A 20593-nucleotide genomic window follows, 5' to 3' on the forward strand; every position below is an offset into this window, starting at 1 on the left:
CTTTAACGTTTGTAAGTCATAAATAATTTCTTTATTATTATAATTTGCTTGATTTTACAGGCTACATTTTCGATTCTTTGGATAAATCAATCATGGTTTAAACATAAACAAATTAGCTAACTAATTTCATTGTTGAGAACGTAACCCCTGTTTTTTAACATTATGTCTATGGGTAATAAATTCCCGCTTTACAAGTGCATGCTAGGAACGAATTAACTCGTAAAGTTTCACAAATGTAGGCACTTTTTCTTTTTTTTTTTTTTAAGTTGTACTCGGACAACAGCAGTTTTCTTGCTTAAAACTCGTTTGTTCTAAAATGATATGAAATTGGTCATTGGTTCATGTAGTGTAATTAGCAGCAGTAGTTTATGCTTAGCTATTAAGTTACTGATATACAGGAATTTTTCTAGCAGGGATAAGGAGGTGATTATCCCCTTGTATAAGGCAATGGTCAGGCTACACCTTGAGTACTGTATATGGGTCTGGAGGCCTCATTTTAAGAAGGATGTAGAGCTGTTGGAATGAGTACAGAGAAGGGAAACAAGATTAGTGAATGGAATGAAGGGTTGCTCTTACGAATAAAGACTTAAGTTTTACAGATTACAGTGTCTGGAGACTAGGCACCTGCGAGGTGATCTGATTGAGGTGTATAAAGCCTTGAATGGTTTGAGCATACTCAATGCTGATGGGATTCTTCTTCTTGCTCAGAATAATCACCTGAGGGGGTATAAATTCAAATTGAGGAAAGACAGTTGTGGGATAGATGAGCGGAAGTTTGCCTTTAGCCAGCGGGTAGTTGATTTTTTTTTTTTTTTAATGTGAACCCCAAACAGGAGAGGTATTAGAACCTATAGTACTTAGTACCGTGCTTGGGTTGTAGGTTGAGAAGACGAAAGAAGATATTTGTTGACATTGGACTTAAACTTCTGTAGATTGTAATTTTCAGGAAATACACATGAAGGAAAGTTGTTCCAGAAAACGGCAGTTGAATGAATAAATGAGGAAGATGAAAAGTTGGTTCTGTGGGTTTGAAGTTGAACGGTAAATGGATGTTGGTGGCGGCACGTGTTCGGACTATTTTGAAAGAGAGAGCATTAGCATTGGCATTTGATGCAAGAAAGCAAGCTTATGCAGCATCAGCCAAAAAAAAAAAAAAAAAAAAGAAACCACTTCCAGTTCACCTCTCTGTTCGTTCAAAATACCTGTCCAGCTGAGCCTTAAACTTATTTAGGCTGTCAACTTCCACGACAAGGGATGGAAGTCTGTTCCACCAACCAACCACCCGCTGGCTAAAGGCAAATTTCCGCATGTCTATCCTACATCTGTCTTTCCTCAGTTTGAATTTATGCCCTCTCAGGTGATTATTCTGAGCGAGAGGAAGAATCCCATCAGCATTGAGCATGCTCAAACCATTCAAGGCTTTATACACCTCTATCAGATCACCTTGCTGGTACCTAGTCTCCAGACACTGTAATTTGCAAAACTTAAGCCTTTCTTCATAAGAGCACCCCTTTGTTCCATTCACTAATCTTGTTGCCCTTCTCTGTACTCGTTCCAGCAGCCCTGTATACAGTACTCTAGGTGTGGCCTGACCATTGCCTTATACAAGGGAATAATCACCTCCTTATCCCTGCTAGAAAAATTCCTATATATCATTGACAATACACCATGAGCTACTCTTGCAGCCCATCTGCACTGCTAAGAAAACTTCATATCTGCCTGCACAACCACCCCCAGGTCCCTTTCATTCTCTACCACTGTCAGTGTAGTACCACAGAGTTGATACGTTGCTCTGGGGTTGCTGTTTCCCATATGTAGTACTTTACATTTGTCAATGTTAAATTTCATTTGCCACCTCTCAGCCCATCTGCTCAACCTTTCCAGATCCTGTTGCAGCAGCATAGTCTCAGTAGTGTCCTTGACAACCCTGCCTACCTTTGTATCGTCTGCAAACTTCGACATTAAGCTTGATATACCATCATCAATATAATTTATGAATACAGAAAACAATAATGAACCCAACACTGAGCCCTGGGGACTCCACTAATAACATTAGTCCACGACGAGCAGTGTCCATTGATTACCACTCTGTCTTCTCCCCCTCAGCCACCCCTTTATCCACAGCAGCAATTTGCCTCCAATGTCACACTGCTCCAATTTGTGCAGCAGTCTTCCATGTGCAACAGTATCAAAAGCCTTTCTAAGATCCAAGTATATAATATCAAAGTTATTCCCTGTATCCAGTTCCTTTGTGACTGCATCATAGTATCCAATCAAATTGGTCAGGCAAGACTTCCCCTTAACAAAACCATGCTGTGTCCGAGCTATAACTGAAGTCTTGTCTAAATGATCCTGCAGTGCTTCTTTAACTAGTGCCCCCATTAATTTTCCTGGAACAGAAGTTAAACTCACAGGTCTATAATTACTTGTGTCAGCCTTTGATCCTCCTTTGTGAATTGGGGTCACATTTGCACATCTCCAGTCTGTGGGTACCTCCCCTGAGTCCAAGGAAGCTCTCATAATTATGGCTAAGGGTTTGCTTACTTCCTCTGCTGCCTCCTTTAATATAACTGGATAGATCCCATCCACCCCGGGTGCCTTTCTTGTGTTTATCTTCAACAATTTCTCCTCCACTTTACTCTCAGTGATTACAAGATTCTCTAGCTTACTGCTAGAGTTAAATACACCTCTGGCTTTCCCCTCGCTAAATAACTCCTCATGTGTGAATGTCAATGCAAAATATTCATTTAGTTTGTTAGCGACCTGAGCAGGATCATCAACAGTTGACCCATCGTTATCAAGTGGACCAATCTGATTCATCCCCTTCCTTCTAGAGTTTACATAAGTAAAGAACACTTTGCTGTTTTTCTTTGCATCCCTTGCCAAAGATTTCTCGTAATCTGCCTTCGCCTGCCTAACCTCCTTTGTAACTTGGTTACAGATCAACTTGTATCTATCATAGGCTTCTGTGTCATGTGTTAATTTGTATGTATCCCATGCATGTTTCTTCTCTGCCATATGCCTCATCAGTTCATCCGACATCCATTTAGGCCTAAACCTTGAACAATATTTCTTAGTTGGTATGTAAAGCCTAGTAGCTTCCAAGATAAGTTCTTTGAATGCTTCCCATTTTGCATTTGCTGTTGGTAACATCATCAGTTGGTCCCACTGTATAGAATTTAAATACTGTCTCAGTCCATCGTAGTCGCCTTTACGAAAGCAATACCCCTTCCCTTTACCCCGAATGGTAGTTACCTCTTTGAGTAAATCCCACTTCAGCACACTGTGATCACTGCCACCTAGTGGTTCATTTACCTGCAGATTCTTAATGCATGAAGAATCACTGCTGATAATCAAATCAAGAGTATTCCTCCCTCTAGTTGCCTCCCGAACATGCTGATGTAGAAAACAATCATCCAATAAATCCACAAAAGCCTTGCTAGTGTGTGAGTGACCTGCCCCCAAATTCCAGTCAATATCTGGGAAATTAAAATCTCCCATTATAAGACTCTCTGATTTACTGGCCCACTCTATTTCCCTGTACAGTTTCTTATTATACTCATCAGAGTCATTAGGCTTATAGCACACTCCTACTCTCAATTTTGATCTCCCAATGCTTATATCACACCAAACTGACTCGACACTGCACTGTCCAGCGATGTCCACTGGCTTTGCTTCCTTGGATTTTTAGTATTTCTTAACTAATAGCATAACCCCTCCTCCCTTCCTGTCCAGTCTATCCTTTCTGTAGCTGTTGTACTCCCCAAATTTCAGTTTTGCATTCCTTATATCTGTGTGACACTACGTCTCTGATATCCCAACAATATCTGCCTTTGATGTTTTGAGCAATACCTCAAATTCATCAAATTTATTTACTAAACTCCTAGCATTGGTGTACACGCAAGTATACATGCACCTATTTCTATTCTTAGCTACCCTAACACAACCCATGTGTTTACTTGTACCGCAATGACTCCCAGCAGTCTCTGAAATATCCTGCATCTTGTTTTTCAGGCTTCTGCTTGCTCATTCCAATAGAAGCAGTGCAAGAATCTCTTTCACCTCTGCCAGTGGCTACTGTTAATCTATTCGTCTTTGTCTTCCCCCAAGCTAGCAGTTTTCCGACCCACCTAACACTGCCTCGATAGCATCAGCAAATATTCTTGCACCCTTTCTATTTAAGTGTATCCCATCCCTGTAGAAGCAATCTCTCCTGTTAACAAGTACAGTCCAGGCTGAAAAAAATTCTACCCCTTGAGCCTTGCATAATCTTTCCAGGGCTGAATTGATCGACAAAGCTCTCATCATATACTCCCTCCTATCGTGTCTGGGCAGAATTGCAGACACTTTCAAATTCAACCCTATTTCACGGCTTTTTTTTCAACAGTGACCTGTACTTGTTAATCAATTCTGCCGGTCTACTACTCTTCATATCATTAGAGAATTATAGAAGCCAGTTCAGAAGAACAGTACCCATGGAAGTATCTGTAGAAGAGGCATGCAGCAGAAACGGTGCATCTATGAGAAAGCGAGTGGAGAGACTCTATTAGAGATGAATCATTAATTAACCTAACTGCCCTCTTCTGAATGGAATCAAGAAGTCTGAGAGAGGTTTTGGGGGCACCACCCCAATGTGGGAACAATATTCCATGGCAGGGCGGATTTGCAATTTATACAGAGTGAGCAGCTGTTTGGAAGAAAAGTAACGCAGACAGCGAAAGAGAAAACCAAGTTTTTTAGATGCAGAGGAAGCAATATTTGTAATGTGCTTGTGCCAAGAGAGATTAGAAGTCAGGGTAATCCCCAAAAGAGATATATCGTTTTGCCTAGAAATCGGAGTGTCACTAAAGATAAGCATAGGAGCAGAAGAATCCTTTTTGCGAGATATAAGACAAGACTGAGTTTTAGAAGGGTTGAAATCAACTAAGTTGTCTTTGCCCCACTGGAGAATTATGTGAAGATCGGCATTTAAGGAATTGGCAGCAGATTTTCGAGAACTTGAAGCTGATTGAGCAGGACAAGGTTTCTCAAAATGGAAAGTTGAATGCAATGTGCTATCATCGGCAAAACTATGGATAGGAGTTCCAGTCAACGGAAGGAGGTCATTGATATACAAGAGGAAAAGAGTGGGGGAAAGAACTGAACCTTGGGGGACACTGGCATTAGTGGAGAAGTTAGAAGACAGAGAGCCATCTACCATCACCCTCAGTGAGCCATCAGAGAGAAAACTGGATAACCAATTACTAAAAACAGTTGGCAAACCATAAGATGGAAGCTTGTTTAGAAGACCTTTATGCCAAACACGATCAAAAGCCTTTGAGATGTCAAGAGCAACTACTTGTGTTTCACCGAACCTTTCCATTGAATTAGTCCATAAATGGATAACATAAGCCAGAATATCACCAGTGGATTGACACTGCCAGAATCCATACTGGCGATCGTTGATCAAACGGAAGGTTTCAAGGTAGTTTAAGAGTTGGCGGTTAATTGATTTCTCCATTACTTTAGAAAGAGTAGAAGTAATTGCAATGAGACGATAATTGGATGGGAGGGATTTGTCACCCTTTCTAGGAACTGGCTGAATATGAGCAAATTTCCAAGCAGAAGGAAAAACACCTTTGGAATAAGAAAGTGAAAAAAGGCGGCAAAGAATAGGAGTAAGTTCAGGAGCACAGGTTTTGAGAACAAGTGGAGAAATACCATCAGGACCTGGTGCTTTCTTAGCATCAAGATTCATCAAAATCCTTCTGATATCTTTTTGACGGAAGACCACAGGAGGCATTGAATGGAGTGTGTTAGGAATTGTGGGAGGTGTTTTACCAAGATCATTAATACATGAGCTGGAAGAAAAATGCGATGCTAGCAGGTCAGCTTTATCCTTGGCTGAAGTGACAACAGAACCATCTGGTTTGGACAGAGGTGGGAGCAGAGATGGGCAAAAGTTGCGGCCAATAGCTTTGGCAAGAGACCAGAATGCTCGGCTACCATTAGGGCAACAAGCAAGTTTTCTACTCTTAGCCTGTTCAAACTCTGGTTTGGACTGATTAATAACTGCTTTACAATTGTTGCGAGCTTTGGTGTAGGCAGAAAATGAAACTGAAGAATTAGAAACAAGCCAATTACGATATGCAACATTCTTCTCTTGGACAGCCTTAGCACATTTATTGGGAAACCAAGGTTTAGATAAAGGACGAGATTTTAAAGTGGAGTGTGGGATAAAGGATTCCATTCCTGCAAGAATAATTTCACTGACACGATCTGAGCAAACGTTGATATCAGAAGTTTTGAAACAGTAATCAGACCAAGGAAAAGAAGTCTCGCAGGTCATCCCATTTTGCATTCTTGTAATGCCAAACAAATAGCCATGAGATAAAGGTTCCATTGGAGAAGAGACAATCACCAAGTTGTGATCTGAAGTGCCTAAAGGCCCTCTCACTTTGAACTAGTACTTAGAAGGGTTGTGTGTGAGAAAAAGATCAAGCGTATTGGCTGTATGATTAGGATTGTCTGGTATTCTTGTAGGTAAATGAACAATCTGTGCTAGGTCGTTGGTAATTGCAAAAGCCTCAGCATCTCGACCTGCTAGGTCGGTGTGACTAGAAAACGGAAGCCAGCTGGAGTTGTGAACATTAAAATTACCTCGCTGTTAGGAAAGTTGGACTGGAGAAAGTCAAGTTGCAATGAGAGGAAGTCAAAGAGCTCCAAGTGATTAGTGGAGTTGGGAGAACGGTAGAGACAACAGATGAATTTGACACAATGAGGTAGAGAGATTTTAAGCCAGAGAAGATCAAAGAGAGGAGATTCCAAATTGCCAAGTCTCTGATAGGGAATATCAGAACGGGAATGTCAGAACATTGGTGGAACAGACTTTCATCTTTTGTTGTGGAAGTTGATAGCCTAAATAAATTTAAGGCAGAACTTGACAAACATTTGGAGTGAGTGGATGGATGAAATAAGGGGTTTTTTTTTTTTTTTTTTTTGGCTGATGCTGCATAAGCTTGCTTTCTTGCATCGTATGCCTCTACTAATGCTAAGTTTGCAGAAAGCGTTAATACAAGAAAGAGAGATATATTATCCTTTTTGCTTAGTTACAGATATTAAACAGCGACATCTCTCTCTCTCTCTGTACTGTATCTTATTAAAAGTTTCATCATAAGTTTACATCTGTGAGATAAGTATAAATAATTTCTTGCACAGTTTCCTGTTTGTATCAGAATATAATCAAAATTTAACCTAACAAATGTTAGTTTTTAAATTTATTAAATAAATGAGTTATTAAATTAGAGGCAGAAATATTTTAATATATAATTTTCTGATGAATAATGAATAGTCATTATTTTTGTCTTATTTTTCAGCATGAAGAGGCCACCATTAATAACAAATCAGGTTGAAATAAAAGAGAAAATTCAGCTGCTAGAGGCAAGTTCAGTATTTTGATTTTGAAGAAATCAGTTTGATATGCCATTTCATAATTTGAGAGATTTTGTGCATCTTACACAAACATAATTAGATTAACGTTTTCATTAGAAAAAGAATTTAATCAATTATAATTTGCTGTTTTTTTTTAAGCATACAAGAGTGGTTCAGGGTTGTTCCATGCATCACTTTTTTTTTTTTTTTTTTTTTTTTTTGAAGGAGGCCAGTATCATGTTTGTTGGAGACAACATTGTTCTCTCAAAGTTCTGCATGTTCCCATTTTGTATTGTGCAGCATACACAATATAAGGTGGCAGTGAACCCCCTCACTCTAATTATAGAATGGTGCTATTCTATTTAATTTCTGGTTAAAAGAGGATGTGAAATCTGTTCTTAAATTCTACTCTGATTATGTGAACAATATGAAGAAGAGATTATATCATGTATGTGTGTGCGTGTATGACTAGAGAATCAAGCTTTTAGAAGGTTGCAAAGTAGTCAAGACTACATATTCATGCCGCACTATTAGTTTTTGCCAGCACAAACATTTAGTAAATGGAGGAACTGATTTTGACATGGTTTATGTTAACATACATTATGTACGCTAACTGTGCAGGAATGTGAAAACAGTTTGTGGCCACTTTCTGTACAAGAAAAGTTTGTGCATATTGGGAGCTGAAGATGTTAATGATTGACCAGAAGATGCAGTGCATTGTTGTGTCTGCAGAATATTTATGCCAATTTGAACCAGAGGGAGACTTTTATTCTTGTAGGGAATAAAGACATGGTGTTATACGTTTATGCTGTACTAAGGGTATTAGTTACAGAGAAAATACATCACAAGATTCTAAATATTGTTATCCCATAGTAGAAAGTAAGAGAGTGATATGCTTGTGTGGTGTTAACTCAATTTGGAAAATGGAAGGATGCTGCCCCGTATGGATTATAAATAATTTATTGAACGACAGTTGCTGCTTTTTTTTTTTTGCATACAGGCCCAATAAACAAAAATAAAAATCAGTTAAAAACACCAAAGTAGAAATAGGAAAAGTAACAGGAGGGGGAGATTGGCATGTGTTTTGACCAAAGTGTTATTGCCCCCAACAGCAGATTTTGGGAGTTGTCTTATACTGGGAAAGAACAGTATTGGATATATTCACATCCATGAAGTGACCTGGTAGCACCTACAAAGATAGAGGAAGATTGTGGTTAGTCTGAGTTGAATGTCTGTGGGGCTTTATACTCTTAACAGCCACAGTTTCCTGGAATTGGTCAGACTACAATACTATGATGGCCTTGAAAAAAGGCTGCATTTCGCCAATTGGCTTTGGCTTATTTACAGTTGAACTTCCCTATAACGAATTCGATAAATCCAGCAAAAAAATTCGTTATAGTGAAATTTAATTATACAGAGAATATCTTTTTTATTAGAAATTATCTAATTAGAAAAATGAAAACAAATCTACATTTATTTTTAATGTATTTTATTTCAAAAACATACTTATTTAAATTACGTTTACACAATTTTTGCCGGTAAGTATCACAAATTAAAAAAAAAAAAAAAAAAAAATCTGTAATTTTCGTTTGCACAGTACAATCAAAAAATTGTCTGATTCTCAAAGAAAACCTCACATTTGTTCAGAGCATTAAAAACATCATCAGGAACATTTTCACAAAACTGTAGACCCATACAAACCAGCGCCTCCGTAGCCAGGTGGGAAGGAGCAGCAGTGCGTAGCACACGCTTCTTGATTAGACCAGGGTTCGAGACCATCACCACCAAATACGGAAGATGCGGAAAGGTCAGGGAATGACCACCGCATCCCGGAGCAATATGGCCTTAGTTGTTAATGCTCCTAAAAAAAAAACCAACCAACCCATATGAACCGTTAATCAAGAGTTAATCATTTCTTTGTGATCATGGTCATGTTTAACACTGTTCAGCAGTATTTCATCTTCATTTGGATGTTCTGCTGTGATCTACATAAACTAACTATCCAGTATCCTGAAAGAGGCCTCTGAGGTCAGGAAAACTCATGTCTAAAAATATATATAAATTCATACACCGACCATTGAATAAAATTTAAAATTTAATATGACTACAATCTTTACACAAAAATATTTACAAAAATATTTCCGGTAGCCACCGCATACATCCCCTACTATCCCGGCCTTACTGAACATCTGGCAAGAATTTTACGGGGTTATGGGACACGCTGTGTACAGCTTCCTGGGCGGAGGCTGTGCACAGCTGTGTCTCAGGTCAAAGACCGCATACCAAAAGATCTTAGTAGTGGAGTGGTTTATAGAATAGAATGCCCGGATTGTGGGGAGTGTTATGTGGGGGAAACAAAACGACGGCTCAGGGATCGTCTGGGGGAACATTTAAATGCCATAAGAACCGCTGAATACAACAAGTCTGCTGTGGCCGAACATTTCTGGGAGAAGCAGCATCAAATCTCCCCGGAGGACGCTATTATTTTGGATCATGCACATGGATACTGGGAGCGTAAATGGCTCGAGGGTTTACGGATTAGTTCGTCCAGTAGGAATACCATCAATAGAGATAGAGGTATACGTATTAATCCTATCTTTGAAACAATTATATTAAGGTCGGATGAACGATTTTCTTTGCCACGTTCCCGAGACATTTCCGCTTCCAGTTCTGACCATGTGCCGATTGAACCACGTGGAGAAATACCACGTGTGGAGGTACCATGAGCCTGCTATTTAAGGAGATGTTGCAGGAAGTCATTTCACTGTTGAAGAAGGGAGCTGATGCTCCCGAAAGCTTCAGGTTTTTAGCGCTTTTATGTTTTATATTTTAGCAAATTTTATTGTAAATGATCTTTTATTACAGTTTTTAGCATTCCGCAATAGTTTATTGTAAATATTTTTGTGTAAAGATTGTAGTCATTTTAAATTTTATTCAATGGTTGGTGTATGAATTTATATATATTTTTAGACATAACTATCCAGTGTTATTTCATTTTCGATGTTTCCGAACAATTCTAATAATGTCCAAAAGTTTTTCAGTTGTGAAAGGGGCAGTTCATCTAGTTTGTCCAGTCGTTGTTCGACTTCTGTATTCAATGCAAATCCCGCTTTTGAAAAACAATTTTGAATAGTATATTCAGTGACATCGTTTGTCCAAACTTTTGCCATTCAGAGATGCAATCACTGAGGTTAATTGTAACCTCCAAGTTTCTATTTTCTGATAACACATTAACAATATTTATTATTATTGTCTTTCGATAATGAAATTTAAAATTTTTAATAATGCCTTGGTCCATTGGCTGGAGTTTTGACGTTACGTTTGGTGGTAAAAACAACTTCACACTTTTAAGTTTGGCAGAAATATTGGCAGGATGTGCCGGACAGTTGTCAGTTACCAACACGATTTTCCTTTTTTCTTTTGTTATATGCTTGTCTAGTTTTAATATCCATTCTTCAAAAATATCACTTGTCATCTATGCTTTTTTATTAAAAGGTGTAATCAACTTCCAAAGATTTTGTGCCTCTAAAACATCTTGGGTTTTTTGATATTCCAATGACTAAAAGTCTTAATTTTTCACTTCCTGTCATACTTGCTCCAACTAGCACAGTGATTCTTTCTTTGCTTTGTTTTCTGCCAAAACATTTATCATCCTTAAAAGCAAGTGTTCTATTCGGTAAACATTTAAAGAATAAACCCATTTCGTCGGCATTAAAAACATCCTTATGCTCATATTCTTCCAAAATCTTCTTTAAGGTATTGTTCCTCCAACTGTTGCAATCTTCTTTGCTTACATTAACACTTTCTCCACAAATAACCTTTTCCACAATTCTGTGGCACTTCTTAAATTTATCTAGCCACCCAGTGCTTGCATTAAATTCTGTATGTCCAAAGGACTGTGCAAATTTCAGAGCTTGTTGCTTAATTATTAGGCCCGATATTGGGATATTCTTTTCACGTATCATTTGCACCCATTTTAGAACATCTTTATCAACATCTTCGTATATACACAAGTTAATTTGCTTCTTGTCTGCTCTTCCTTCAATTGCATTTAAAATTGATTCTCGATTTTTTTAAAATCGTAGATAAACTGCTTGCAGATATGCCATATTTCTCCGCAACACCTTTTTTCTTAAAACCCTGGTCAATATCATAACAATCTTTGCTTTATCATTAATACTTAAATGATAAAGCAAAGGTGGGATTCGAACCTGCGACCTTTGGGTTGCCAATCAGACGCTTTACTCACCTGGCTAGCTGGTCGGCTTGGGATAGTTGCACGATATAGCAGTTAGCACATTGACAGTCCACTGGTAGACAGTTGTCTACTTCTGGGGGACTGTGATTAATTATGATAGGCATTTTGTATTATTAAATATTGTATTTGTATGTATAATATTGGCTTTTTGATACTGTGAGCATTTTGAGAATAAAAATGAAGAAATTTACGTGTGTGTGTGTGTGTGTGTGTGTGTGTGTGTGTGTGTGTGTGTGTGTGTGTGTGTGTGTGTGTGTGTGTGTGTGTTCAGGTCTTTAGTGAATTATTACATTTATAAACGTTGAGATCTAAGGAATTAATTCTGTTGTTGTTACTTACCGTTCACTGACACTTAGCACTTCAATTATATAGCAAATAAAAAGGTAACTGTTAGGTGGCACCAGGAAGCAATATAAATCTTTCAATTATAGGTAATTCTGGTATGGTAGCTGAATGCCTAGACTCATAAGAAAACTGAAAATTTGCCTATATATATCCAGGCCAAATTTGAAATGTTTAGTCTGAAGAAAAATGCTACTAATTTGATGATGCTCATAGGACTAAGTGACACATTTTTTTAGTGCTAGAATGTCTTTTTAGTGACAACGAATTCTAGTCTTGAATGAGATCTTCTAACCAGAACATGGTATAATCTCCATTGATACTAGTTACAAAGAAAATACATCAGAAGATTCTAAATATTGTCATCCCATAGTAGAAAGTTAGTAAGAGAGTGATATGCTTGTGTGGTGTTAACTCAAAATTTGGAAAATTTACATAGTTGTGAAATAATTTTATGAGAAAGGAGGACAGTTTTGAAAATGTTTATCCTTTATAAGAAGTAATTTGTGTGGTTTGATAATACAAGACATTGTAAGGCATGATGGAGTGTTCTACCACTGCGCTGTAGTATGTGAAGGTCAGTTAAAATTATTAAGATTATTTTACCACTATTGAACTTTTCTAAATTAATATTCAACTACAGGGTGATTATATTTAACATCTTTTGATATTTTTCTGCCAATTTTTCAATGTGGATTACAATATTCTTCATTGTATCCAGTCTTGTTTAAGATCAAGCATTAAAAAATGGCAGTTAGTCCTCATGGCATCATCAAATTAGTAATTTTTTTAATTCAAGGTAACCATTTTAAATTTGGTTTGGACATGTGTGTGTGTTTTTATACACACACACACACACACACACACACACACACACACACACACACACACACACACACACACACACACACACACACACACACACACACATTTTTGGGTTGCCTGTAAGGATGGATATTCCAGCCCATCTATTAGAAATTTCTTTAGTTTCAGTTGAGGATTAGATCTTAAATGTGGTGGGATGTGCTAATTGTCAAACTGTTATCAGCAAGATGTTAATCTTCAGAAATATAACTCATCACATAATAGGTTGAAATACATCCTTGAACTTAAATTAGTAAAAATATAAATTTTTTAAATATCAGTATTTATAAAGATGAAAATTCACTAAAAGCTCACATTTATAGTAAACAGATATATATATATATATATATATATATATATATATATATAGGTAAATTTCTTAATTTTTATTCTAACCATTCTCACAGTGTAAAATCAGTACAGCACCCTTTTCCACATCATGTGCTGCCAACATTTGTAGGGGTTATGTTCCTAATCTTAAATTTTAGACCTACAAATATTAAAATCAAAGATTTATGAGAAACTAGGGATTAGGTTGGATTCTGTCTTCCAGAAATCGGGGTGAATGCTTATGATCAGTAAGAATTAACATGTAATAAACATGCTTATTACACAAAAATAAATATAAACATTAAGAATATTATTATCATTGTTAGCCATATGGTGCAAGGAAGCATGACTTCACCAGCCAAAAAAAAATTCCTGAATTACCCAGAGAGAGAGAGAGAGAGAGAGAGAGAGAGAGAGAGGAATCACCAAGAAGGAGAAGCATGATGATGTCCAGCTCAGGACCCTGGGTGTGCCAAACCCATACTCACCAGATGTGAACCCCCTGGGATTAATATGTTATATATAAAGAATAAATAAAAAATAATAAATACTTAACTCTCCAATGATGACAGTATTGAAAAGGTAATGGGTTGCTGTGATATAGAAGTATAAATTAGAGATGCATGATTCTCCTGAAGATCTTTCTAGCGAGGTGGTTAAGAAACTATATTAGCTTCCAATCCTTTTAGACTGCTCCATCAAAGGATCTATTTCAAACACCTTGTTTAACCACAACATTGGATACGTGAGGCTTTGAATCACATGACTGTTTTCACCTTTGTGTTGAAATAGGCAATTTCAACACAAACCTCTGCTCCTGCATCAGGTGTCAAACTCACAACTCTTTTACCAGTGAGATGCCTGGCAAGTCTCACATTGCATCAAGAAACAGCTACCTCCAGTACAGACATTCGAGGTTTATGGTCAGATTTCATTTGAGATTTATTTATCATACAGTCAGTAGTATTGTTGGTATCTGCCTTGAACAGTGTCAGCTGGGGGAATGGCATATTTTCCTATTCAGCGTAACCACTTTCCCCTTCCCTGACTGATTCTGTTCAAGGAGATGCTGGCCCTGAACACATGGAAACAATTGCCACTCTTAATATAGCCATTTCAATTCTTATCAAGTTCTCATAGTGAAAAGATAGCTAAAACGTGAAAACCAGATGAACATCCTTATAAATGCTCTGCAAACCATTTCATCTCTGAGTAAATTGCATAATAGAATAAGCACAGAGAGGAAGGAAGACAAATCAAATGCAAAATAACTAAAAGATCAAAAAAATTGCATACCAAACAAAAGAAAACTATCAACTTAAGGGGAAATAACCATTTAAACTTAATTAACTATGGAAACTTTTTTTTTTTTTTAAACTATGGAAACATAAATAATGAACTAAGCATTATGTAAATTAAACAATAAATGCCATGATTAAAAAATAAAAAAAAATAAAAAAATAAAAGATTTATAATGGTATTATATTAGGGATGTGCTACATTAGCAGAAAAATTCATACAGGAAAATAAATTCTTCAAAAGGCAATGAATAAAAAATACGGCAAGTGCTGTTTTCTCAAACTTTATCCAACGAAATATACTTTGGACAAGATAGAGATCAAAACTTGTTAAATTAGGTACACCAAGTAACTAGGTTGTGAATCGCTGACTGTTCACAAAAAAAAAATATATATATATACACCTAATTCTGTTTTTGCACGAACTTTTTTTACACGAATTTGATTTAACACGAATTCAAAATAAATATTTCAATCTCTTTTTACACGAGTCATTTTGATTTAACACGATTTCTATGAATTTTTTTTGCCTAAATTCTAAGAATTTTTTTTTTTATTTGTGGCATATTAGTATCATTTCTATATTACACGCACCAATAGATTAGTGTGATTATCAGCTATTTATTAGTGTGATGGATTAGCTAGTGTGTGCGTTTTGAAATGCGTGCTTTTGGTTACCAATGTGTACGTCTAGGTATCTATGAATCATCAACGTTTTTATTGAATTTGGTGCACATCTACGGTATTCGTGCATTGTATCTTCGAAAGATATTTAGTAATAAGCTCTATTTCAAAGTGAAAGAATCTTTAGTGAAATTTGTGCACATATAAATTTATTAATTTTGCCTATAGTCAATAAATTGTAAGTTTACAAATTTTTCATACTTTTTTTATTAACTATAACTGAGATATTTTTCGGTAGCCCTTATATAATGTCGAATAATTCGCCTATTACCAAAATGAAAAGGAAAGCGAGTTCTTTGGAACTTAAAATTCAAATTTTAGATCGTCTTGCAACTGGACAAGGGGCTACGTCTGTAGGAAAGCATTTTGGTGTACATGAAGCTACCGTAAGAACTATTAAGAAAAATGAAGCTGCAGTTAGGAAGTCGGTATGTTCTGGAACAAAAGTAAGTGTTAATTCATCATCATATACAAGAGATATTGTCAAGGAAAAAATGGAAAGGCTCTGGTAATATGGATAGAAGATCAGTCACAAAAAAGAGTACCAGTAGATGGAAATGCCATCAAGCAAACAGCACTAAGAATTTACAGACAGATTAAAGAAAAGAAGCCAAGCACTTCATCTCAAACAAAAAACAGAAAGTTAAACAGAAAGTATGAATTTTCTGCGAGTACAGGTTGGATGATAGGGTTTCTTAAAAGGAATGCTCTTCCTAATATAAAAATTAAAGGTGAAACTGCATCTGCAGATGAACCGGCCACTAAAGTATTCCCGCAGGAACTTGCAAAAATTATTGAAGACGGAGGATACACTCCTGATCAAGTGTGGAATGCAGATGAAACTGGTTTCTTCTGGAAACGAATGCCGAACAGAACGTATGTAGCCAAATCGCAGAAAACTGCTGGTGGTTTTAAGGTAGCTAAGGATCGTGTGACCTTGTTATTTTCCTCCAACGCTTCAGGAGATCGTATGTTGAAACCACTGCTGGTAAATCGAGCCCTAAACCCACGTTCAATGAAAGGTGTAGATATCAATAAACTGCCTGTTCACTGGATGTCAAACAAGAAGGCCTGGGTGACAACTGCTATCTTTACAGAATGGTTCAACAAATGTTTCACCCCAGAAGTCAGATGTTATATGAATTTGAAAGGTCTCGAATTTAAAGTTCTTCTGATTTCTTGACAATGCACCCGGCCATCCTGTCTTGGAACACTCAAACATACAAATTTTATTTCTGCCACCTAATACTACATCTTTGATACAACCGCTAGACTAAGGTATAATTGCGACAATTAAAACATACTACGTAAAACGAACATTCCAACACGTTTTGGACAAACTGAATGATGAAACACTAACAGTCATTAATGTGTGGAAGAAATTCTCAATTATGGATTGTATCAATCAAGTTGGATTAGCGCTAACTGAATTAAAACCAGCAACTTTAAATGCGTGTTGGAAAGCGGTTTGGCCACAATGTGTAAAAAGCAAAGATCCCATCATCCCTAATACGACCGAATTTCCCAACATCATTACAATGGCACACAAAATTGGTGGAGAAGGATTCGATGATCTATCGTTTGAAGATATTGATGAATTGTTAACCGACAAAGCCCTAAGCGAAGATGAAATATTAGAGGTTGTCCTTGGGACTCCTTATCCCACAGAACGTAGTGATAATGAAGAAAATGATTCTGTTCTAAATGCAGATTTAATAAAAGAAGGTCTGGAACTGGCCAGAAAATTAGGTAATCATTTTGTCAAACATGACCCTAATGAAGAACGCGCTGGGAAGTTTCAACGTGAACTGAAGTTGTTGACAGCCTCTTACAGAGAATTATATAACGGCCTAACCAAAACACGAACACAACGATTAATAACTGAATTCGTTCGTAAAAACTGGTGAAACATCAGCACCAGAGGAGACTCGTGCTGATTTTTCTCAAGAGATCACAGATAGAATTTCATAATAGAGGAAGAAGACCATGTCCACAACATTTCTAGTGATATTCTAGTCGTACGCAAACATATACGTCGTTTATTATCAGAAAGTGAAAATGAATAAAATCTTGTTATGTGTAAAACAGATTTTTTTTGTTCATGAAGAATTTTTTTCATTTCATATGCATACAAATTTACTTTAATACATTTTCATTACATATTATTACATGTGTATTTTGTTGAAATAAAATAATAAGCTTAAAAAGAATATTTTTATGTGTTTTTTTTTTTAATTATTTTTACTGATTTTTTAGATCCGGAACCAATCGTCTTTCCTTCCATAAATACAATGTCTTTTTTTACACGAATTTTTTTTACACGTATTTTTCAGGAACGTATCTATCGTGTAAAAACAGAATTAGGTGTATATGGTATGAAAAAATTTTTTTTTTTTTTTTTTTTGTGGTCTTTTATTTTGCATTTGATTTACCCCCCCCCCCCCCCCAACTTATTCTAGTATGTAGGTTACCCAGAGTTGAAATGATTATTTGTAAGGACATGTAAGAATGCTTGTTCATGTAGTTTTTCTGTTTCTCCTGTCTCTTCACTGGTAAGAACCTAATAAGGTTTGAAATGGCCATATGAAGAATGGCAGTTGGTTTTCATGTTTTAGGTCAATAGTCAGTAATTCATAACCTGCTTGCTGGATATTGGATCTTGATCTCGAGGCTTGTCTAAAGTATGATTAATTTATCTGCAAGGTCAGTTGATGACTTGGAGGATTTTATTTTGCTAATCTGAAATGCCTAAGAGGTGTATTTGAATGAAAGTAACCTGAAAAATGGAAATGGATGCATTGGAAAAGTCACTTAATTCCAGAGGAACCTACTGACAGTAACAAGCCAGTCCAGAGTGAAATCAGTACCCATCTGAATGCACTGAAACTGTGTGCCACTTGACCAAGATTGCTTGGTGGCAGTCATCAACACCATAATTTATTGTAGGGACAGATGTGATAATATTACTAACACTAATGAACAAAAGAAACATGAAACCATGTTACAAAAATAACAAATTCTTGCTGTCGTCTTAAACCCAAAGGTCGCAGGTTTGAATCCTGCCTCGGGCTTGGATCAAAGTACTGCAAAAACCTTGGGAGGTGCAATATGGCGACCGATGCGCCAATAACTACCAAAGAGAAGAAAGAGAGCTGTCGTCTTAAGGTTAGACTTGGTAAAGTGCAATTCAAGCCAACATAAAAATAAAATGAACTGATATAAAATAAGGTCATAAGGAAGACAAACTAAATATTCATCTCCAGCAGTGTGGATGCATGACTCCCAGCCCAAGGAGGTGCACATCCACATTCTCCAAATGAAAGCACCACTTTTTGTAAATGAATAATAAAACAGAGAACTGGGAACTCACAAGCACTTCCTCTTCATGAGGACCTCAGCACTTGTGAACTCCAAAAGGATCATATTTCAGTCATTGGCGACTATCCAGCAGAGCCAGTAAATGACCCTATATGATCTGGATAATAGTTACTGAATAGCTCGCAAATTTAGACATCAGTTGCATCAATGCAAATTTAAACATTGGTGCAGTCATGTGATAGGTCTAAACCAAATGAAAATATGCAAATTAACATTAAACTAATTAACTAATTAATTTAATTAATTGATCATTTGATTTGTGCTCTTCAAATCCTGCTTGAGGGGCACAGAGCAGAACAACTGCATTTATAATGATGTTCTACATATACGGGACAGCTGTTGGTTACCCAGTGGTGTTGTCTCGTGGTAGCTGATGACATATTTTCATAGCAGTCAGTGCCGGAGGCCAGAAATCCCATGTGACTGGGTAATATTCAGTCAATCCATTATTTCACAACAGTAGAGCACTTTTTTATCTCTTGTTTATACTTGTGAGCTGCTGTAAAGCTGTAATCATGCACGCAAAATAATATGAAATAAAATTAAAGTAATTGCACAGAGAAATACATCAGAACAGAAACCTGCATGTACGTGTGGTAAGGATTCCACACACATGCACTAAAGTGAATGTGTATGTCGATGCATGCAAAAAAGAAATATAACATTTGGAGAAATTGGCAAAAAAGTGATAATCATTAGTTGATCAGACCACGTATAGTTTCATACTTTTAATTTATTGTGCTTCTTTCCACTTGGATAACCAGAGTTTACTTATAAACAGCTAGTACAGTTTTTTTTTTTTTTTTTTTTTTTTTTTAAATGCTTTCTCGTCATTTTAATAGAAATTATATTAGGAAAGGTAATATTCATTTTCCCTTTCTGATTTAATGTTGCTTTCAAAGAATGTAGTGCTATGTGTATGTATCTCCTAGTAATTTCTGCTTAAATATTAAGATTTAAAAAATGAATTGTGTATTTATTTTTTATTTATTTATTTTTATGTTTTTTAGGCATTAGGAGATATACAGATTGCTCTCAAAATGTTCAAAGAAGAGATTGAAAATAATGACCATCCTCTTGATCGGCATTATAATTCACTGAATTGTAATTTAAGACCTTTGACAAGTGATGACTCTACTTACCAGGTATGCAGTGGTTATGATATTTGAAAGTTGTATTTCAGTAATAGTAGTAGTACTGGCAACATGATAAAGAAGTATAGCTTATATAGCACTATCCAGGGAGGGGGAATGGAGAAGAGGAAAAAATTACCCACTTCCAATAACACTTGGTGGAAGTTTATTCCAACAATAAATTATTCTTTGGCTGGATGAAAATTTCTGTACATCTATTCTTTAACCATCCTTTTTTGATTTAAATTTATATCCCCTGGTGTGCATCACATTAGAAAGAGTAAAGATGCCATCACTGTTTAGTTTATTTAAACACTGATGGCATTTTTCAATTTACTTTTAAAGCCTTATAGATTTCAATTATGTCACCACACAATGCCCAGTTTTCAGAGATTGCAGTTTAGGGAACCTCACTCATCTCTTTCTTTGAAGAATACCCTTTTGTGCCCCCAACTAATCTTTTTGTATTTCTGGACCCCTTTTTTCTTCCTAAAATGGTTTCCAAATGTGGCCTAACCATTGCTTTATACAGTAGGATAATTACCAATTACCTCTTTGTCCCTGCTGAGAAAGTTCATGTATATCATTGACAGAACCACATGAGCTGTTCTAGTAGCATTTTTGCAGTGTAGAGAGAATTTCTTGTCAGACTGTGCAATTATCCTAGATCTTTTTTCACACTCCACTACATTGAGTTTGGTATCAACAAAATGGTATATGTTATTCTAGGATTACCGCTACCCAAAAGAAGTACTCTGCATTTATCACTGTTAAACCTCAGTTGTCATTTTACAGCCTGTTTACTTAATTTATCTAGATCCCCTTGAAGTAGCATATCTTGATTGCTGTCATTAACCACCTTTGTATTCTGCCAGTATTGATGAAAGTCTAACTAA

The 20593-nt window shown here is 36.5% G+C and overlaps 1 protein-coding gene across 6 annotated transcripts in view; it reads left to right on the plus strand.

Annotated features, from left to right (window-relative positions):
- Nucleotides 1–20593, plus strand: part of LOC150078808 (poly [ADP-ribose] polymerase 2-like) — a 167446-nt gene that overhangs the window by 122371 nt on the left and 24482 nt on the right. For all 6 annotated transcript variants that reach the window (XM_090382479.1, XM_090382477.1, XM_090382483.1 and 3 more), the window contains exons 9-10: nucleotides 7356–7419; nucleotides 19575–19709. In XM_090382479.1, the coding sequence (XP_090238605.1) occupies nucleotides 7356–7419; nucleotides 19575–19709 (199 nt within the window). The remainder of the gene's footprint in view (nucleotides 1–7355; nucleotides 7420–19574; nucleotides 19710–20593) is intronic.

Source organism: Mastigoproctus giganteus, chromosome 10 (genome assembly GCF_048544385.1).
Source record: "Mastigoproctus giganteus isolate SK-2022 chromosome 10, ASM4854438v1, whole genome shotgun sequence".
Classification (NCBI taxonomy): domain Eukaryota; kingdom Metazoa; phylum Arthropoda; class Arachnida; order Uropygi; family Thelyphonidae; genus Mastigoproctus; species Mastigoproctus giganteus.